We start from the raw sequence: 23,037 nt of genomic DNA on the forward strand, positions 1-23,037 counted from the left end.
CCCGCTGCTCTCAGCGGACCCAAACCATCCAGAACTGAGAGGAACAAAAGCAAGGCCTCTATTTTCCATCAGTCTGCGACCTGCATGCAGCCGGATTTTCAAACGACTGTGAGAGACACAGAGACAGAAGCAGCTGGGCACTGGGGCTCTGCTCGCCGGGAACCTGCAGAAGTAGATGCCTCAACAGGCCTGTGTGCAGGAAACAACCACAAAGAAGGCACCAACAGCAAATAATTTGTCTTGGAATTTTTCTGAATAGAAAATGCAGTTCCTCACCCTTTTCCCCAATGACCTTCGAAAGACTCGGTCTGAGGGAATTCCCTAGCATCCAGTGGTTAGGACTCTGCGCTTTCACAGCACTTTGATCCCTGGTTGGGGAACTAAGATCCTACAAGCTGTGCACTGTGATGAAAAGAGAAGACTCTGTGTGTCCTTCCAGGAGTCGCTGTTTCCCACCGAGAGTACACGTGCTATCAGGGTAACTGCTTCTCCCTCCTGAAGCATCCCACGAGAGGCGGTACCCAGAGTCTGGTGAGCTGACTCAGCATCTCTGAGGCTTTCTGCCTGGCTTGTCTGCCTGGTTTCAGCCAGCCTGAAATCCAAACCCATCACACCAGAGGAGTGGACCAATGAAGGGCTAGAGTTACCAAAAAATCCACAGGATGTGCAGTTAAACCTGAATTGCGTTTCATTTTTTTAATTGTAGTAAAGCATACAAAATAAAAAAGGTGCAGTATTACCCGTGCTCCAGCATGTAGCTCAGTGAGGTTAAGTACGTCTCTATGCTATGCAGCCACCGCCACCTCCACGTCCAGCTTCCTCCTTTCCTCAAGCTGGGCTCTGTCTTCACTCACTGACCAGCCCCGTTTCCCTCCTCCAGCCTCCGGGGGCCATCCTCCCGCATGTCTCGGTGATTTATACGTCTCTAGGGGCCTCACAGAAGTGGTCACACTGCTTTTGTCCTTTTGTGGCTGGCTTCCTTGGTTAGCACCATGTCCCCAAGGTTCACCATGCTGTAGCCTGCGTCAGAATCGCCTTCCAATTCAAGGATGAATAATGTTCCCTTGTGTGTACAGACCACATCCGTCCATCCGTCCATCTACACTTGGGTTTCCTCCCCATTTGACTGTTGTGCGTCACACTGCTTTGAACATGGGTGTGCTGTATCTCTTTGAATCCCCCTGTCGATTCTTCTGGATCTACACCTGAGTGGAAATATGGGCTTCCCAGTGGCTGCACTGTTTTACACTCCCACCAGCAGTGCACTGCGTTCTGATTTCTACACATCCTCACCCACATGTATTATTTTCTTGGTTTTTTTAATAGCAGCCAGCCTAACATGTGTGAGAGGCTGTCTCACCCTAGTTCTGATTTCCGTTTCCCTGATGATGTTGAATATCTGTTCATGTGCTTATTGGCCATTTGTGCATTTTCCTTGTAGAAATGTTTATTCAAGTCTTTTGCCTTAAATTTGCATTTCAGATAAATAATAATTTTTGTTGCGTGTATATGTCCCACACAATATTATAGAGATGTACACAGAAAAATATCTCTCATGTATCCAAAACCCAGTCTTCACTAGATGTCTTGAATTTTTATTTGACAACTCTGGCCACCCTAGAAATGAAGGACTCTGATGGATGGAAAACCATCTCTAAGTATTTCATAGTTTGTCTAAGGTGAGCTCTGAAACGGCTTGGTGTGTTTTGTGGGTGTCTGGCTGGGAGCCCTGTTTATTAGAAAATTGTAATTTCATTTCAAAATGTTCCAGACTAAATCATTTGAGCTTCACACTCATTCTGGAATATTACTGGGCTCCTTTAATGAAATTATAACTCAAGAAGAGATTTCATTCCCACACAATTGGCACAGCCGCAAGGGTGGGAGCGGGGACTTCCCTGGCTGATTCCTCTTGTTCAGTAGAATGAAGAGGGAGCAACCTCCTGTATTTGAGTTATTTATTGTTCTCTGAGTGAGCATTATATTGTTGCCTGTCCCTGCTGGAAACAACAGCTGTTAACAGGCTCCTGAATGAATTTCAGCGTGAACTGCCCTGGCCTCTGGAAAGCCCAGCTAAAGAGAAAGCAGGCTCAGAACAGAAAGAGAAAGAGAACGTTCCAGGCCTGGGTCTGGAGTTGGCAGCACAGCTGAGGTTTCCACAGAAGATCGCGGAGCTGTGCCCGGAGCGGGGCTCTTGTCTGAGCACAGAGCAGGCACAAGGCAGCACCAGGCACGGAGGATGCAGAAAGTGTCCCTGACGGGGGCCCTGGAACCCCCAGCCAGCAGGAAGGGCAGGGGTGACCTTGCAGCGACCTCTGACACACAGAATGAGCAGCTGCATGCTTCCATCCATGGTTTCGTAAGAACATGTGGTCTCCTAAGGTCACGTGGAAAGTCAGGAACGCTGCAGCCCTGAGGGTCTGAGCAGAGGAGCTCTGGGGGCATCAGGGCTGAGTTCTCCTGTGGACTCACTTATGGTCGGGGTCAGGGTTCTGAAATAGGGAGTCTTCCTTTTGGTCCCTTCCTCGGTTATTCTCTTATTTCAGCCCTTGGCCTCTGTTTAGAGGGAATAGCTGAGCCTTTGGTCCCAAGCGCCAACTCGTCCTGGGTTCAAGTTGCTCTCTGTGCTGCCCCCAGGGGAGTCTGCAGCCAAGACCACCTCTAGGGCTGCAGGCGGGCTCCCGAGCTCCTCTCAACACTCGATAACCGCTCCCACTTCAAGGGACTCTCCACGCCCTCAGCCCTGCTCCCTCCTCCTGTCCCGTCATCTTCTGCTCAAACACACATCGAGTATTTGTTACAGTTTTGAGAAGTCCTTTTTTTTCACGCACTTCCAGTCCACAGAGCAAGGTCTCCACCTCCAGGGAGGAGGGTCGCGGCTCTGTTTGCAGGACACTTGTTTAGCTGAGACAGCTCTCAGTCTGCCTTGCTTCTCTCTGACCTAACCTCGGTGTGCAGGTGAAGACTTCTGGTTTTGAGGGACATGGAGACGCCAAAAACAAGAAAATAAGAAAGATGGAGATCATAAAGTTTAATATTGAATGGAGAGGGGAATTTGATAAAATGCTGTCCGAAATTCAATAAAAGACTAAACCAAAATGAAGAGGCTAAAACCAAAATGAACTTTCAACTTCCCATGTCCAAATCCCCAGTAATGAGAATACGTGAAAGCACTGAGTTTTCCTGAGACTTGGTGTCAAAAGTGCATTTCCTGTTCTTTTCTTTCCAGACAAAGTGAGCATGTTGTCAGCCTTCATCGCTCCCTTCAAACGCCTGAACCCTGGGGCCACGCACGCAGAGGATGAGGACAACCTCAGTAAGCAGCTCCTTCCCCAGAGCCGGGGTCCCAGCCCCCCACCTGGGATCCCACCCCCACCCCAACAGGGGTAGGAAATCCAGGCAGTGACCATGTGACTGAGAACTCCAGGCATTGCAAGAAAAGACACTAGTTCTCTTGCACCATCCCTCCTCGCTTTTCTTTGCTTTTCCCTCCAAACCAAAAAGAGAAAGGAAAGTGAACACAGCCTCTTTGAACAATATGTCCAGTTATTTAACAAGGAAAAAGCTGGACGGGTGCCTGCTGCTGAAACTGCATTTGGCCTGTGAAACTGGAGAGACATCAGGGCGGGGGGTGGGGGGGGCAAGGGGGCCGCAGATCTGGACAGCGCACCCGCCGAGGAGACCAGAGCGGATGGCCGTGAGGGGAGGGAGTGTTGGGTGCGTGCGTCGGGCAGGGCACCCCTCTCGCTTGAGGCAGGAAAGCGTGGAGGGTGAGATGGTCCGCACAACCAGAACACGTCTTGCATTTCAGTGTTATCTGACAGGTGGCCGCCTTTGCAGCCAGAGTCAGGCATGTGCTTGTGGGAGCAGGTGGCATGCTGATGGTCACTGAGGCTCTTGGGTGGGTGACCAAGGAGCAATGGGTGTGTCTACAGGTTCATCGTGGGGGTCCCCAGGCCTGGTCTCAGAACTGGCACAGGGCCAGGCTTTCTGGGGGTGGAAGCACTCTAGCCCTCTTTTCTGGGGGTCCTGGAATTTCCAGGAAATTCATCGGGAACCCCAGCTCCTGAAATAAGCAGGGGAGTTGGCCTGGACAGACCTACCAGTGTCTGCCTGCCCTTTCCTGCTGTTTTCAGAACTGCATCTGACTCTGCTCTGTGTCAGGGGTCTTGTCCTTTACACATGTCCCCCGGCTCAACCTCACAGTAACCTCCAGGCAAAAGCTGCCAAACCCAGTTTCGATCTTAAGAAAATGGAGTTGAGGCAGGTGGAGGGGCTGCCCAAGATCACACACACTCACTGCCATCGTGGGGGACTTTGACCTCTCACCTGTTTGACCCAGAGCCACAGAATGACCACTGCCCTGCCCTGCAGCTTCCCTGACTTCATGCAGCCTACTTGGGAGGCCGTGTTGGGGGGAGCTGAACCCCTAATCTGCCCATCTGCAGAAAACATGAGTGGCATCACCCCCAGAGCATGTATCAGGACGTCCTGGGAGACTGCACTTCTACCAGCTTTTATTAATTACCGATCACGTGGGTGGGGTCTTCCTCCACGCTTGGATCTGCCCGACTCACTTTAAACTTTGAGGCTGACAGAGCTAGGATGATGACCAGAGGGTGTGGACGCGATCTCAGGCCAGGAGGAGGGCAAGCTGGGCCTGCCGGGTGGTTCCTCCAAGATAAACCTTCTCCTGAGAGATTCAGAAGGCGGCTGCCACACCAGCCGCTTTGATCACACACACTGCCTCCCCCATCCCCCATCTGGGAAATCAGTAAGAACATGGAGAGCTCCCAGAGAATTTCTGGGCACTCTGCTGTGGGCTCCCGGGGTTGAGCTGTTACTCTCTCCGTCTTTACCTCCAGTTTGGGAAAGTGCGGGTTATTCCCGCCTCTTGGCCCAAGTGCTGAGAGGGATCAGCAGCAGCAGGACCCGCAGTCCCCACAGCCCTCGGTCACACGGTCTGTCTCCCCTCCAGGTACCAGCAGCGCCGACGTCAAGGAGAACCGCAATGTGAGCAACCTGGAGGCCAGGCCGCCACCAGCAGGGGACAGGACCCGAGGGGGCACGCCCAGCCTGAAGAGGAAGCGGCCGCTGGAGGAGGGCAACGGCGGGCACCTGTGTCCCCTGAGGCTGCTGTGGCGGCGGCTCTCATGGTCCGTAGCACCCAAGAATGCACTGGTGCAGCTGCACGAGCTGCGGCCAGGCCTGCAGTTCCGCATGGTGTCGCAGACCGGCCCGGTGCACGCGCCCATCTTTGCCGTGGCCGTGGATGTCAACGGGCTCACCTTCGAGGGCACCGGGCCCACCAAGAAGAAGGCCAAGATGCGGGCAGCCGAGCTGGCCCTCCGCTCCTTCGTGCAGCTCCCCAACGCTGGCCAGGCACCCCCAGCCCCCAGTGGCATGGCCCCTGACTTCACCTCCGACCAGGCTGACTTCCCCGACGCCCTGTTCCAGCGGTTTGAGCCTGCGTCTCCCAGCGAGGGCTTCCCGGGCCGCCGCGCCCCCGCCCCTGAGTGCCTGTCCACGGCCTGCCAGCGGGGCCGGCTCCTGGGCCGCCCACTGGGCCTGGGCCTGGGGGCGCCCACGGCCCCCGGCACCGGGAACCCTGTGGTGCTGTTGAACGAGCTGCGCTCCGGCCTGCGCTATGTGTGCCTCTCGGAGCCTGAGAAGCGGCGCGCCCAGAGCTTCGTCATGGCAGTCAGCGTGGACGGGAGGACGTTCGAGGGCTCAGGACGCAGCAAGAAGCTGGCCAAGGGCCAGGCCGCCCAGGCCGCCCTGCAGGCCCTCTTCGACATCCGGCTGCCCAGCCACATCCCCAGCAGGAGTAGAAGTCACCTCCTGCCCCAGGTGAGAGCCCTTGGGTGGCTGCCAGGGGGTGGAGTGGGGCGGGGGCAGCAGGCGGTCTCCCTGCTCCATCCCCGTGTGTGGGGGGCCCCTATGCCTCCCAGACAAGCAGATGTTGCCCCTCCTGCTTTGATGCAGAAGCCGAGCTCGGATTTGGGGACAGAGAGCCTGAAAGCAAATGTGGGAAGGAAAGGAATGCCGGGGGACTGGGCAAAGGTGATGGAGAGCTGGGCAGCCAGCTGTCTTGGCAACAGTGATGCTGACCACAAGGGACAGGGCAGTGGGGGGAGGGCTCCCTGCACTCGAGAGGGCGGCGCAGCAGGACAGCCCGTCATTGGCGTGTTCGGTGCCCGTCGGCGTGTTTGATGCAGGTCAGCATGTTCAGTGCCTGTCAGCGTGTTCGGTGCCCATTGGTTTGTTTGGTGCCCATCTTCATGTTCGGTGCAGATTGGCATGTTCTGTGCAGTTGGCGAGTTTGGCGCAGGTCTGGGCTGCGTCTCTGACTCCGGGGCTGGAGTTCTGCCAGAACAGAGGGCTGGGTGGGCCAGGAGCTCAAGGGGGACCCGCCCCTCACTGCCTCGGGGGCTTGTCGCCCACAACACGTAGCACCTCACGGAGCTCATCCCTGCACAGGGGAGGCGTCCTGAGCACCGTCCTGGTATTGGGGCCTGTTCTCCTGCCTCCTCCTCCTTCTCCTCATCTATGAGCATTGTCCCCTCTGAGGTGACACAAGAAGTCCCCCTCATCCACTTCCTCACCAGTAGGAGAAAAGACTTTGCAGTTAAAGGCCCTCAGTCTGCACGAGGTCCCTAGTCAGAGCTCGGCACTTGTAAATCTCTGCTCAGACCAGGGCATCCTCATCTCATGGCACCTCACGCAGAATCCACTGTTTGCCTCAGGAGGTCATGTGTCCACTAGAGGTGGACTCGGGGTGCTGGAGGGGTGCTGGACAGAGCCCTCCTATCAGATCACAGCCAGAAGCCAGCGTCCGTCCATCCCTCTACCCATTTGTCCATCTGTCCATCCTCTCATCCGTCCAATGAGCAGTTCTCTGACTCTGGCAAGCACAGATCATGGACGGGCCCAGCGGGTATCGGTCTGGTCCCCACAACTCAGCCACTTGAGGGACAGAAATCGCTGAATAATGGGGAACCCCGGGGGCAGCTGTTTCTCCTGCTACCTCTGCCTCCAATTCCTTCATTAATTTTCAAATGTTTACTGCACATTCTAGGAGCAAATTGGAGGGGTTGGCCCGTTATCTCCCTGGGTCTCGCCTCCCACATAGCCTTAGATGACACACAGTGCGGACAGAGGCGAGTGTTTGGTGTTGGCGCGAGTCCTGGCCTGGAGCGTGGTGGCCCGGCTGTCTTTTCCTGATGCCGCAAACTGTCTCTCCTCCTCTCCTCAGCCCAGTGTCTCCACCTCACCTGTAGCTCTGACCCCCAACCCTTCCAAGGAAGCCCCTCAGCCCCTCTCAGGCCGGGTGACCTGGGCTGCCCATGAAGGCCTCCCTCTTCTGCCCAACACTATTTAGTGAGCAGAGCCCTTCCTCCAATTCTGCTGTGCACACACGCACACACACACACACACACACACACACACCTGCGTGAGGGCTGAAGGATGTCGGTGAGCCTGCCTTGACGCCTTTCCTTTCACGTTGTCAACGCTGCGCTCTCGAGACCCGGGAACCGGGCGGCACTGCTGCTTTGGAACAGTCGTTTGACCCCAGAATGCAGCACATCAGTGAAAGCTGCCACCGCTAAATAGTTTTTCCCTGACAGTCGGCTAACACCCACCCGGGTGATGGAGGGTACGTAGCAGCAGGAGGCTGTGGCCCATCCATCACCCTGGGCTGTCCTGGAGCACGTTGCCCGCTCCCCTTTCAGCACCAGGCAACCTCCAGGGCCTTATTAAGTCCAGAGCCCACCTTGGACGTGGTCTAGATTCAGAGACTCCAGGGTCCCTGTAGACGCAGCTCCACTGCCTCCTCTGCCTGGGTGTCTATGCCATCTGCAATGCATCCTTTCCACTCATGCCAGTCCTGGTCACCAGGGTCACGACCTGTCACCCGTGTAACCGTGCCACCAGCACCTGTGTTAGGAGCCATGCCCCTGGCCCTGCTGTGCACACCCCCAGGAAGGTCTGCGAGGCCCCTGCCTGAGTCCGGGGCAGGTGGGGAGGGCAGCGTTCACCCTGGAGAGACCTGGCCTCTGGCCCTGGGGTATCCAGCTCAGGACTTGGTGCTTTCTGCCCTGGGGGCAGGCTCGGTGCACAGGACACCTGGGGTCTTGTTCGATGGTTCGCTCTCCAGGCCCGCCAATACAATCAGTCAGCGGTGTGGGACTTTTGGCTGCAGGAAGCACAGGACCAGGCGTCTGCAGTGCTGAAGCCACGCAGGCAGGTCAGGACCTGCCCTGGGTTGTTCAGCCTCAGCCCAGAGCAGATCTCAGCAGGGCTGGCTCAGTGGGTCAGAGGCTCTGCCCATCCTGAGGACAACTCTGAGCAACTCAACCCCCTAGGAACCCCTCAGCCCAGACCCCAGGGATCCGCCCCCAGGGATCCCTGCCCTAGGCGCCCAGACACCACCCTCCTTGGACAAGTGAGGCATCTGTCCCTCCAGGCTGAGCACCCCTGTCCAGCAGGAAAGAGTCATTTAGGCTGGTTTTGGCTTTGAGTCTAAAGCAGTTCTGAAGAATAACATTCTCAATGAAGATTAAAATCATGGACATGTTGGATTTCCACCACCTCCTCAACACGAGGGGTGTCTAAGAACCAGGCTGGTCCCTCTCTTCAATTTCACAAGATCTGACTTCAGGTCTCTTTGCCAGAGTGACGAGAATACAACTTCATTAAATTCTCTACTGCCCAGCGCAGGCCTTAGTGACTGGACACTGTGCAAACACCAGTGATGAGGTGCCCGTGGAGACCAGGGGGAGGTGGGGGACAGGCCTGAAGCTCAGATTTCCTCTAGGTTTAAAGAAGTGTGGGCGCAATAAAAAGACCACGACAGAATATAAATGCTCGTTAGCTGGAACATCGTTGTTAAAAGAGAAAAAGGTAAAAATCATAAGACCTGTGTCTCTGTGGTCATTCCTCACCCCTGGCATGAGAAGACTGGGATTCACAACAGCGTTAAATTCCGCCAGAAAGCCTTGTCTCTCAGTGCTTCTGCTCTGTGGAAACGGAAGAGCATCAGTCACGTGATGGAGAAGAAAGTGACTGAAAGTTACGTTGATGCTGGCGGGAAGGGGAGGGGAGATGGTGACACACGGCCCCTCGTGTGAAAACCACGGGCTTGTCTTGCTCCAAAGTCTTTCGCCCTCAGTGATGCCCTGTTTTTGTTTGTTTCCCTTTCTTTTTTAAAATTTCCATGTCAGGCTGCGGTGGTACTAACAGTGTCTGAAAGATTCAGTCAAATCAAGCAGCACACTTTCTCCCCGAGGGTGGGAGGGTGTGCCTTTGAAACCAGCTACCAAGGCTGCATGCTGATCAAGCCCTTTGCAGGTCCTCCCAGGGAGCGGATGGCCCCGGCCAGGCCTGGCCGTTGGTCAGGTGCCCAGAGCACCTTCGCTGCTCCCTGGTGGCACAGCTCTTTGCTGGGAGGGGGAGCCAAGGGACATGTATCATCATGGAAATAAAACTGCCTCCAGAGGTCAGCCCTTTACTGCAAACTGGGATCTGAGCTCCCACACACACCTAGGCTGTGGAATAGACCTGGGGCTGACTGCACATCAGCCCCAACAGCCGCACTTGGGACACAACAGAGCCCCTCCCCTGCTGCCCTGCCACCTCACAGGTTGCCTGGCTTCACGCCCCTGCTGACCTCCACCCTAAACGCAGAATATTCACTAGTGCCACCTCAACAGATCAGTAGGAGTGGGTCCTCAGATTTCAAATGGGCCTGAATTACAGAGGGTGGAAATCACACCCGCTCAACACCGTCCAAGGGGTTTTCCCCTGAGGACACCCCAAAAAAGCAGTGGGACCCGGTGAGGCCCCCCTCCTGAGCCCCAGTGGCCTCAGTCCCCCAAATGCTCCAGCCAGCTCTGCCCTGGCCACGTGTCCGCCGCTGGGTCACAGGGGCCTGTGGACCCAGCAGCCCATCCACCTCCCTTTCAGTGTTTCATGCTTAGCCATGGCGATTCTCCACGAGGCGAGGCCATGATTGCCCAGGAAGCCTCCCTGCATTCAGCTCCTTGGCTCCATCTGTGATCTATGGCCACAGACACCCTCTTGTGGTCCTTGTGGAGGAAAGAGCAGGCTTCTACCCTCCTGCCCGTCCAGCCAGTGCTGGCCTTCCCCACGTCCTCATCTCCTCAGTAGAAGCACTGAATGCCAAATAGGAGTGATCCCCTGGCTGCTGTCCCCTGTCTCCAAAAACCCCTGCAGTGAGGCTGCTGAAGGCTCTGAAGATGCTAACAACACACTTGTGCATTGACAGTGTACACACAACGTATATGCAATGTAACTTATATGATACAAGCTGTACACACCGTGTCTACACAATATAACTTATACAATCTATACAATGTATACACAATGTCTATACAATATAATTTATATGATACAATTTGTACAAGGTACAATGTATACACAATATAGCTTATATGATACAATCTATACAATGTATACAAAATATAATTTATATATTTTTGTACAATGTACACTCAATGTGTACACAATATAACTTATATGATACAATCTGTACAAAGTATATCCAATACAATTTACATGATACAATTTGTACAATGCACATACAATATAACTTTGATACAATGTACACCAATATGATTTATGTGATAGTATTTGTACAACTGTATACTCAATGTGTACACAATTTATATGATACAATCTATACAATGTACATACAGTACCTACAAAATATAATTTATACAACACAACTTATCTAATGTATACACATTATACATTATATAATATAATATACTGTATACATTATATACTGTATAATGTATAATATAATCGTACAATACAGTGTACACTTGTACACTTAAGCATGATGGATGCAATGTACCATCTACATTTATATAATAGCCCCAGCATCTGAATTTCTACTACAAAAAGTTTGATACAATTGAAGTTAGAAGAGATAAATGTGTCTTTAAACATGTATGTTCCCCATACAGTGTTTGGTGTCTTCAAATACGGTTAACATGAGTGTTGATCAATCAGGCAGAGGCTGTAAACCAAGCTTCCCCACTTGCTCACAATTCCACAGCCACGACTGACACTGGCAAAGCCGGATGACCCATAGTGATGTGAGGAGCTGATATGTATCAGACACTGACGATGTCACATGTTGCTGTACACACTTTACATATATTAGCACATCTGAGCCTCACAGAACCATCGAGGGGGCCCCACTCATGTTCCCATTGTGCAGACGTGGGCCTGAGGGCCAGGAAAATGAAATTCTCTGGCCAAAGTCTGGCTGGTGAAGCTGGAAGGAGGATCACAGGAAGGCGGTGGGCAGAGACCCTCCATCAGGCTGCAGGCTGCCCTCCCTGAGTTCCCAACACTTTTACAGGTTTGTTGAGGAAATGGATCCACCTGAACAATGGGGCAGCGCATGGCCTGTCATAGTGGGAGTGACACAGGGGACACAGAGTGGGCCAGAGCAGGAGGGCCAGCAGCAGAAAGGGGGCTCCCAGGTGAGGGCCCCCAAAACGACAGAGCAGAGGAGCAAGCCGACTCCCTCACAAGATCACTTCTGTCAGCACAGAGCCTGCCCTTGGCTGTGTAGACAGCAGGCTTTGTGGGGAGGGCTGGGCCCCCTCTTCCTTGGGGATACGTTGTCACAGTGAAGAGGACCGACAGCAGAAAAAACATGGCAACTGGGAGGAAGCCCACATGCAAAGAGCCAGAGGAGGCAAAGGGGAGCATCCCCGGGGGGACAGCACCTCCACCCACAGAGCTGGGGGGCCTACACACAACGGAGGACTGGTGCCCGGTGGCCATTTGCCTCTGCCCTGCCCCCAGGGATGGATTGCGGGGCAGCCCTGCTCCGCAGAGGTCCTGCTCCCTTTCTGCTTGGCCATGAACATCCTGTTGTCTCAGGAGACGGTCCTCGAGCAAGAAGCAAATTAACACCATTCTCGTCAGAAGCCGACGGCACCCCAGCCCTGTGCTCGGGGGTAGGAAGCCTTCCTCAACGCCACGTGTGCACTCAGGAGAGCAGGGGCGTGTCGCCAGTGGGCACGCCATCCCTCTCTGAGTGGCCAGGACACCTGTGCCTGAAGAAAGCCCGCCATCTAAATGGACGTGTTGACTGGACAATTGTCAAAGTGTGGCACAAACCCCTCTACCCGGGGCCGGTTGGTATTGGGGCCGTATTTGGTGGTGTTTGTCTTTCATAATCAAAGCAGTCGGGAGGCAAGCGGGAATACAGCCCAGGGGCTGTGTGGGCAATTACACAAATGAGGACAGGGATGGACAGAGGCTCTGACGGCTCCAGGAGGAAGGAGGCCCAACAACAAGGTGCCCGCCTGCTTCCCTGAGTCAGCTCAGCAGAGCTGTGGCTGTGCCAGCATCTACCCTGCTGCAGACTGTATCTCATCCACTTTTCTCCAGGCAGAGTCGGCTTCAGGGAAAAGCTGCTGTGGGCTGCACATGACGCTGCGTGGGCTGCATGTGACCCTGCAGACAGGCTATGGGGGGGCAGGGCGGGGAGTGGTCAGCCGGGAAAGAGACGCCAACAAACGACAAAGCCATGAGCCATCTAACCAAGAACTGAAAAGAGTCTCGGGAGGGAACAATGCTTGGAATTCAGACTATGGAACCACAGAACCTGCTGGTGACTGGAGATGAATCCAGACTGACATGAATGTCCAGGTGGGCAGCTGGCAGATCCCAGCCTCCAAGCCCTAGAGACAGCACCTGCCTGCCACTCCCCAGGTCGAATGGCTGGGACAAGAGGGCAAGGAAAGTTGTCTCCTTCCAGCCTAAAAACCGTTGGCCCCACACTCCGTCCACTCTGAGAAACATGAAGGAGCCTCCCAGAGGCCTGGACTATTGCCAGCTTTCCTCATAGGAGCTGTGGCTGGGAGGAGCCACCCAAAATGGGAAATTCACACAATGAAAAAATTCCACATCATTCTAGACAACACTTTGGATGGCCAGTTGGGCCTGATTCAATTGGGCAGCTGGGCCTGATTCAAAAAAGTTACATATAACTTTTGGTTACATATAAAACTCACAAAACAGGTCTTTAAGTAAAAAGGGATAAATCTCTTGGAATTCATTCTGAAATGGCCCAGCTCCGGGGTCTCCTGAGTCTGGCTCTGCTGTCAGGCCACCTGCTCTGTCTCCGTGGTCAGGGGGAGCCCAGCAGAGAGGGGAGGGGCTGCCTGTGCAGAAAAGGCCACGGCCCCCGAGAACAGCTGATGAAGACCAGAAGTAATGAGCCGAAACTTCCCGAAAGTAATTCTTCCCCAGACTAAGGACAATAATAAAACTCTGCCTGACATGGGCTACCCTCGGAGGACTAAGACAGGGTAATTTTTTCTGCAGAGAACTTCTGTGGTCTTCTGAGGGTGAGTGGGCTGCAGGAAGTGTCTCTCTGAGAGGAACACCTCGTAATTCACGAGCAGCTGAGCCTAAACGGAGTTGCAAAGGTCGTTCTTACTTTATAACAAGAAGAAATATTCCAAGAACCCTCAAGCCCTTCATTTTCCTCCCACAGCCATGCGGTGCCCATGCATCATAATACAGAATTATCTGCCTTTCTCAAGCAAGGATTCTGACTTTATGAATATTTGGGGGTTCACATGATGTTTGAGAAATCTGAAGGGGTGCAGTGAAAGGCACTGCTTAATATCCTTCAACTGCTTAACGTCCTTAATGTTCTTCAACTGCTCAGGGCATTAAATAGGCACCAAGTACAGAAAACCTGAACAAACAAAGATAAACATGATAAAATGCATTAAGTCACAGTGAGCATGAGAGACAGACAGGAAAATCATCACGATAACGAGGTAATCGCCTTAATGGAGGTGCTGCAGCATTCCGTTGGGGTGTGTCTGATTACTAAAGGGAGTGACATTTTAAATGTGTCACAGAGCCCCGTGGTCTGGGAGCCTCCTCGGGGATGTTACAGGAGCGCAGAGAGTAGTTCTGAAATGAGCTGGTGCTGCATTTATGCATTCCATGAATTTGGATGACTGCGAGTTGGAGTTTCTGGAAACGGGGGACACATCTAGAAATCACTGGGTTTCACAACCAAATTCTTTTTGAATAAGAGTTAATTATGTTTTCAGTTGTAATGAAGATATGTGGAAACATGCTATGAATGGTCATATTAACCACAGCAGCCAAATGTTAAGACCCACGTGGCAGGCAGTTTATTGTGATGCAAACAAGTCTGAGTTGCTTGTGCTAAATAAGATGAGCCAGGCAAAGAGCTAGTTGCAGAAAGAATGAGAAAACTGGGGGCTGCAAATTTTGCCTTGATGACTTCTGAAATCCGAGAAAAGTGACAGAGTTCTTCCTGTTTAGGCAGGAACTGATTTATTCTTATTTAAAACATATCGAAATATTTCCTAAAGTTTAGAAAAGGTATAAATGACAGTCAAGATTTGTTCATAGTCCCACCAATGGCTTGCCAATAGCAGGCCCACTGGCAAAGACGTTGGTTTCCATGTATCCATCCATCCATCCATCCATCCATCATCCTACACATATTTAAGGGGCCGCACTCTGCCCCAGGCAATGTGCCAGGTGCTGGGAACACACAGAATTGTATAAGAGGAAGCTCTGGCCCTTGAGTGTTTTCCAAGTTGTGGCCCAATGTCTCCTATGTAAGGTTTGCCTGGGCACCATGTTTGAGAGCAGAACCTGGCCCTTACTCTGAAATCACCAAATCAGAATATCTTGGGCTGCATTTTTAACAAGTACTCCAAATGATTCTTAGTCCTGCTGAAACTTCGTCATGAACACTGGGGAAGGGTGTAAATGAGAACAAGATACAACACGTTCAGAGAGGAAGCCAGTGCAGAGGTAACCCCTGCTACACTCCGGCTACTTGTTGCGTCTTGTTTCAGAGCCCGAGTGAGAAGCACGCCTGTTACGAGGGCCATCTGCACTAGCAGAAGGACCACGGGCTGCTGGGGTCCGGTTCCCTGTTTCACCAGGCGGGCAGCAGAGGCAGGAGGGGCAGATCCGGGGTTCAGCTCGGCTGCCTTTATGCCCCCTCCAATGGGAGGTCACTGCAGCTCAAGAGTGATAGAGCAGGGGTCCAGACAAAGGGACAGATAGAGGGACAGGCAGGGGACAGACAGGGGAGACAGATGGGGGACAGACATGGGGACAGAGGAGGGGAACAGGCAGAAGACAGACAGGGGGTCAGACACGGGGACAGAGAGGGAGACAGACAGAGGACAGACAGGGGGACAGGTGGGGGACAGACATGAAGACAGACAGGGAGACAGACAGGGGACAGACAGGGAGACAGATGGGGGACAGACATGGAGACAGACAGGAAAGACAGAGGGACAGACGGGGGACAGACAGGGGACAGACAGGGGAACAGACAGGGAGACAGACGGGGGACAGATGGGGGACAGACATGAAGACAGACAGGGAGACAGACAGGGGACAGACAGGGAGACAGATGGGGGACAGACAGGGAGACAGACGGGGGACAGATGGGGGACAGACATGAAGACAGACAGGGAGACAGACAGGGGACAGACAGGGAGACAGATGGGGGACAGACAGGGAGACAGACAGGAAAGACAGAGGGACAGACGGGGGACAGACAGGGAGACAGATGGGGGACAGACAGGGGACTGAGAGGGAGACAGACAGGGGACAGAGAGGGAGACAGGGGGACAGACAGGGGACAGACAGAGGACAGATGGGGACAGATGGGGGACAGACATGAAGACAGACAGGGAGAAAGACAGGGGACAGACAGGTAACAGACAGGAAAGCCAGAGGGACAGACAGAGGGACAGAGAGGGAGACAGACAGGGGGACAGACAGGGGATAGACAGGGGGACAGACAGGGGACAGACAGGGGGACAGACATGGAGACAGACAGGGGGACAGACACGGAGACAGACAGGGAGACAGACGGGACAGACAGGGGGACAGAGAGGGAGACAGACAGAGGGACAGACGGGGGACAGACATGGAGACAGACAGGGAGACACACAGGGAGACAGACAGGGGACAGACAGAGGGACAGAGAGGGAGACAGACAGGGGGACAGACAGGGGGACAGACAGGGGACAGACATGGAGACAGACAGGGAGACACACAGGGAGACAGACAGGGGACAGACAGAGGGACAGAGAGGGAGACAGACAGGGGGACAGACAGGGGGACAGAGAGGGAGACCGATGGGGGGACAGACAGGGAGACAGACAGGGGGACAGACAGGGAGACAGACAGGGGGACAGACAGGGAGACAGACAAGGGACAGACAGAGGGACAGAGAGGTGGACAGGCAGGGGAACAGACAGGGGACAGACATGGACACAGATGGGGGACAGAGAGAGAGACAGACAGGGGGACAGATATGGAGACAGACAGGGGGACAGACGGGACAGACAGAGGACAGACAGGGGGACAGATATGGAGACAGACAGGGGAACAGACAGGGGGACAGACGGGGGACCAATAGGGAGACAGATGGGGGGACAGACAGGGGGACAAAGAGAGGACAGACAGGTGGACAGACTGGAGAGCCAGGGAAACAGACAGGGAGACAGTCAGGGGGACAGACAGGGAGACAGACGGGGGGACAGATAGGGGACAGATGGGGGGCAGATGGGGACAGACAGGGGGACAGACGAGGGGACAGGCAATGGACACACAGAGGGACAGGCAGCGGGGTCAGCTGGCCTCTGAGCGCTGTCTTGTCTCCAGCATCCAGTGCAGACAGCGCAGTCCCCCGCTTGTCTCTGGGGGGTCTTCCGCGCCTGCACATAGTGACTCCTGTGCCGCCGTTCCCCCGCCCACCCTCCTTCCTCTGTGCTTTGTCTTTGTTTTCCTGCGATGTTTTTTCTGTTCAACACAAATGCTCTGCCTGTTTACAAGTGTTAAGTGTTGGCAGGATGAGAAAAAGTAGAGATGTGAAGACAGTCACCTCCTGAGACCACAGTCACTCTCGTGACTCTGAGCTAGTCCACTGCGCACAGCGGTGGAGTTGACATGGTGGCCAGGACGTGGACCCAGAACCCAGTGTCCGGGCCTGACTCTCGTTCGCCCACAATGCCATCTACATGCCTGCGGGCCCCAGGCCCACTCCCACTGTCCTTGGAGGCTGGGAAGGTCAGGGTGCCAAGACACGGGGCTCGGTGGGGGTAAATCCAGACACCTGGTGCACATGGGGGCACAGTCCCTCTGGCAACGCAAGGAAAAGTCTGGTTAGTGAAGCGTCGTGTAAAAAGGAACAACTACAGCACCGAAGTCACCGAAACCACGGAGCGAGAGCAGAGACTGAGCACGCTCGGCGGGGCCGGGCACGTCGGGGGAGGTGGCGGTGGGTGAGAGATGGGCCAGCACCCCCCTCAGAGCTTGGGCGGGAGCTCCAAGATGCTCGCTTGCAGCCAGAATGAGGGGCCCATGCTGCCGCCAGCAGAAGTGTCTGAGGGTTGGCTATGTGGGCAGTTTCTTACCTTCTTCTAAGGATAGGCAGGAGACAGGCAACAGCGTGGAAAACCTAGAATATAGGAGAGGGAAAGGGTAACTATGAATCAGATCAATGTCTTTTAGTCCACAACAAATTGAAAATCTGGGATTCTTTCTCAAATAAATTGATTCATCCTGTCCAAATTCACTAAAGTAACCAGTTAGTCGTTTCTGTATTGAACAGGTAACATCACAGAACCAAAATCGCAAAGATGTATAAAAGAGGGGGTAGGGTAGGTGGAAGGCTGTGGTCCTCAATGGCATGAATCCCTCGCCTTCAACAGGCAAGCACCTGCACTGTCCTAGGGTCCTTTGAATTCTATGTCAAACTATCAAAAATATACAATTCTCGGTTGGAATATTTGACATGTATTGGACACCAAAACATTGGAGAAGGAAAGGGCAACCCACTCCAGTGTTCTTGCCTGGAGAATCCCAGGGATTGGGGAGCCTGGTGGGCTGCCATCTATGGGGTCACACAGAGTTGGACACGACTGAAGCAACTTAGCAGCAGCAGCAGCAGACACCAAAATAACGCCAATGGTTGAAAGCATTTCCAGGCTTCCCTCTGCAGATTTGGGATTTTAACTCTCAGGGTCACTGATCTTCATGTTTACACATGTTTCAGTTCAGTTCAGTTTAGTCGCTCAGTCGTGTCCGACTCTTTGCGACCCCATGAATCGCAGCATGCCAGGCCTCCCTGTCCATCACCAACTCCCAGAGTTCACTCAAGTGGAGAAATCGGTAAATGACATTCTGAGTCTAATGAATCCACATCTTATACAGCGTCTTGATGTTGATGAGATCAGCTTTTCTGGAAGCAAACAGCCCAAATGGCAACCACCATGTCTCCTGGAAAGGAGATTCCAGAAAAACCCCTAGAAGCTTTCTAAGAAATCCTGAGTGGATGAGTCTGTGGACACATGCTGATTAGTGCAGTGCGCTGAAGTCCCAAAGTGTGGAAGGTGTAGACGGTTGAGAACCTAGACATTTCAAAACTTTGTATTTTAATTTCAGTAGTTTATAACAATTTTATTGAGATATAAATCAAGTAGCATAAAATTATTCTTTTTAAAGTGGTCTGTGGCATATTCCCAGAGTTCTGCAGCCACCATTATGTCTAATCTTAAGACATTTTATCCTTAAAGCCCACCAGTACTTTCCCCTACCCCAGGCCCGGCCACCACTCACCCACTTTCTCTCTCTTAGGATTCGCCTATTCTGGGTGTTTCATGTAAATGGACTCACATAATACGTGACATTGTCCGGCTTCTTTCATGGAGCATAACGTTTTTCAAGTCCATCATGTTGTATAATATATTTCATTTATTTTTATGCCAAATGATACTCCATTTTTATGGATTTACCTAGTTTTATTTATCTATGTAAGATAATACTTATCTATGTGGGCTTCCCTGATAGCTCAGTTGGTAAAGAACCCACCTGCAATGCAGGAGACCCCGGTTCAATTCCTGGGTCAGGACTATTCACTGGAGAAGGGATAGGCTACCCACTCCAGTATTCTTGGGCTTCCCTTGTGGCTCAGCTGGTAAAGAATCCACCAGAAATGCGGGAGACCTGGTTTTGATCCCTGGGTTGGGAAATCCCCTGGAGAAGGGAACTGCTACCCACTCTAGTATTCTGGCCTGGAGTATTCCACAGACTGCATAGTCCATGGAGTCGCAAAGAGTCAGACATGACTGAGCAACTTTCACTTCACATTTATCCATGTGTTAGTCCATTCAGCATTTGGGTTGTTCCACTTTAGCTACTATGAGTAATGCTACTGTGCACATTCTGGTGCACACGTCTGTGTGGACATATTTTTCATTCCTCTTGGGTAGATACCTCACTGTGGAACTGCTGTTTCGAAATGTATTTAACATTTTAAGAAACTTCCAAACTCTTTTCAAACTGACTGCATTGTTTTGCAATCCCACTAGCAGCGTATGAGGCTCTGACGTCTCCACAAGCGTGTCGTCTTTGTTTCAGCCAACCCGGTAGCTGGAAATCGCGTCTCACAGGAGTGTGGACTTGCATTGCTCTGATGACTGAGGATACTGAGTGCCTTTCAATGTGCTGCGTGCTGGTGCTCTTCTCTGGAGAAATACCTATCCAGACCCTTGAACTGTTTCCCTTAGGTCTTTCTTGCTGAACTCAGCAAGAAAGATGCGCCTCTGAAAGCAAGTGGGTCTGACATGAGCCTCGGGTTTTGATAGAGGCTCCTTGGCAGGCTGAGGAAGTCCCCATCTGTCCCCCGTCTGTGGAACGTATCTCACTGCTTTATAATTTGTGTATTTGTGTACTAGTAGCATGAATAGAATGGTTTATGTCATCTGGAAATGAATTAAAATGCATATAGGGAGTGAATGTCCGAAACAACCTCAGGCGTCCTCGTTATAATCAGAAAGTCTGGACATCCCTGGGTTCCAACACAACATCTACAAGGCCGTGCTGGTAGACTGCCCGCCCTGAAGAGGCCATGCCCACACACGTGCTCCAATCTCAACATCTGTCCACACCTGAGCAGAAACCAGGAGACCACATGGCTGACCGGAAACCAGCTAAGCACATGGCTGAGTGGACCCGCCTGTGTCTCTCCTGGCTGCAGACATGAGAAAACCAGGATGAGGCTCAGTGACCATCCAGTCAGCCCCTACTTGTCCTGAAATACCACATAAGGAAGTGCCCTTCCAGGGGGACACTGGACACCGACCCCGCCCCTTCAGTCCTGAAAAGCACTCCCTAGGATGAGTCCTAAGTCCCCAGTCACAGGTCGCCATCCTGGGTCTTCTGAACCTGGTCGTGCCCCACCCGCCGAGCTTGGCTGGCCCCGGACACCCAGCATCGGGGTCGGCACATGGCTGGGAGGCTCTCTGCCTCAAGGCGCCACATGTGGGTCTCAAAGGGGCCGAGAGGCAGCGCTCTGGGGCAGTCACTGTAGTGCCAGGGTGCCATGCACGGGAACTGTGCATCCCCACGAGTGTGTGGAGCAGGGAGTCAGGCAGGAGCCATGGCTGGAAGGACTGTGGCTGAGACATGGACAGAGGGCAGTGCGGTCAGTGTGTGAGCCTTTGCAGACAGTCCTGCTGCCTGGAGCCAGCCCCTCGCTAGGTAGACAGTGGCTCCAACACTGGAAATGTCAGTGCGTTTGGTTTCCAACCTGAAATATTTTGAACACATGATACATTTTAATAGATTTAATTATTTAAACTTTTAAGGATCACTGAAACAGATTTAATAGCAGAAGTTTTTCTTATTATTTTTATCCCACTTTCATTGTTGTGAACGCCTGGATTTCCATTTAGAAATAGTCTGACAGCTTTTACATCTCAACTGGCAGCAGGCTCAGAATGCGAGGCGGCTGCCAAGGGCTCTCTGTCATGCTGAAATGCAATATTGTGGCGTTTTGCTAAACCCTTTCTCTACAAAGCTGCCAGCGGCTGCACGCCTGCAAGTGTGAACTTTGTGCTGAATCCGAGAACCAGCCGAGCCCTATCGGTCACGAATTAGCAAACACGGCCCTCTGCAGCCCCTGCCCTGGGGCTGTCTCTTGATGAACAAAGTGAAGGCAGAGTTTTCAGCGTGGAGCTCCTGGGGTGGGTTTGACACACACACTGCTGGGAGGTGGCAGGATATCTCCCCATTTACGGACCATCGGGTGGCTGGGCCCTGCTCTGGGAAGATCTACAAAAAAGCATGATAACAGCAACACTGAAACCCATGACATGGTTTGAACTGTTCAAAAACAAAACAGGGAGAGCACTGGCTGGTGTGGGGGTGAGGGGCCGAGCCCTGCGTGGTTTGTTCCATGAGCGTGTGGAGTGCAGGCCTTGCTCTCATGATGCCCCAGCTACTGAAAGGGCACAGAGCGGGGCGGGGGTCCACGGATTCCCTAACGGACCACAGCCTGGAACCGTCCTCCGAGGCTGACGAGTCCTTTCTCATTGGGGTTGCTGGCATCCACCGTGACCCGCACAGACCTCCAGGATTCCCTACCCCACCCCATGGAAGCAAACTTACACCCTCAAGAGTTTATCTCCACATCCGCACAAGTGGTGTCCACTTTTCACGGTTCCTAGGACTCTGGGTGCAGGTCCCCACAGTTTTCGGACTCGACTATATCCACACCACCTGCCCCCAAGACACATTATCCTGCACCTAGAATCCTGATGGTGTCTGAGTTGGTATAGTTCTTAACTAAGAACTACCAGTTGAACCTGAACCAGTCATTCTTCTCCACTTGAGGGAGGGCATTCTGCCTTCACTAAGGTCAGCCCAGGCCAGGGTTCCAAGACTGGCCTCATGGAAAGGCCAGCTCACACTGAAGTGGCACCTGTGTGATGATGTCATAGGGACAGGCAGGCACTGGCCCTTCCATCTGGCAGATTTATTTACTCAGATAAATCACATCCTCTCTCTCTTAAATTCAGCTCTCCAGGGAGCCCCATTTTGACATTTGCTTATAACCGAGACCTGCTCTGTTCTCTGTGGAGTCAAGGTAGGCAGGGAGCCTACACGGGCCTGGCGCCCACCAGAGACGAGGTGCCCATGGTCAGTAATCCCAGAGACATTCACGCACATCCATGTGGGGATTCTACCCTGGGAATACATCCAAAGGAAATGATTTGCATCGGTGAAGGATGAGACAAGGTGGTTCTGTCTACCAGACAGGAATTGAACCATACCAACTGGTGGTATTTATCCTCTAGTCCCCAAGGGGCAGGGTGTGACAGAAGCCAACTGACACAAGTTGAGGACACTCAGGCTCAGGACAGGGGGGAAGCAGGCATGCACAATCGCCAGCCCCCATAAAAGGAAAAACACCAGCTGTCAGCCCATCAGACGCAAGAGTCACCTTTGCAGTGAGTTCTTATCAATGGAGCTACTAAGTTCATGATCATTTCATGGGAGATTGTGCTAATCCATCATCATTGGCTGCGTACATCTTTTGTCCCTTTTTTTAAAATTATGATGATGAAGGGTTTTTGAAGCAGAGAAAATTATAATTTCTATACAGTTAGAACTGGTCATGGAACAACAGACTGATTCCAAATTGGGAAAGGAGTATGTCAAGGCTGTATATTGTCACCCTACTTATTTAACTTATATGCAGAGTACATCATGAGAAACGCTGGGCTGGATGAAGCACAAGTTGGAATCAAGACTGTTGGAAGAAAGATCAATCACCTCAGATATGCAGAATGACACCACACTTATGGCAGAAAGTGAAGAAGAACTAAAGAGCCTCATGATGAAAGTGAAAGAGGAGAGTGAAAAAGTTGGCTTAAAACTCAACATTCAGAAAACTAAGGTCATGGCATCTGGTCCCATCACTTCTTGGCAAATAGATGGGGAAACATTGGAAAAAGTGAAAGACTTTATTTTGGGGGGCTCCAAAATCACTGCAGATTGTGACTGCAGCCATGAAATTAAAAGACACTTGCTCCTTGGAAGGAAAATTATGACCAACCTAGACAACATATTAAAAAGCAGAGACATTACTTTGCCAACAAAGGTCCATCTAGTCAAAGCTAT

General features: G+C 52.5%; 1 protein-coding gene across 1 annotated transcript in view; it reads left to right on the forward strand.

The window, feature by feature from the left end:
- ADARB2 (adenosine deaminase RNA specific B2 (inactive)) overlaps positions 1 to 23,037 on the forward strand; it is a 237,677-nt gene that overhangs the window by 163,946 nt on the left and 50,694 nt on the right. Inside the window, exons 2-3 of the mRNA XM_052651313.1 lie at positions 3,230 to 3,316; positions 4,979 to 5,850. Coding sequence (XP_052507273.1) covers positions 3,230 to 3,316; positions 4,979 to 5,850 — 959 coding nt within the window. The remainder of the gene's footprint in view (positions 1 to 3,229; positions 3,317 to 4,978; positions 5,851 to 23,037) is intronic.

The sequence above is a fragment of the Budorcas taxicolor genome, chromosome 13, assembly GCF_023091745.1.
Source record: "Budorcas taxicolor isolate Tak-1 chromosome 13, Takin1.1, whole genome shotgun sequence".
NCBI lineage: Eukaryota > Metazoa > Chordata > Mammalia > Artiodactyla > Bovidae > Budorcas > Budorcas taxicolor.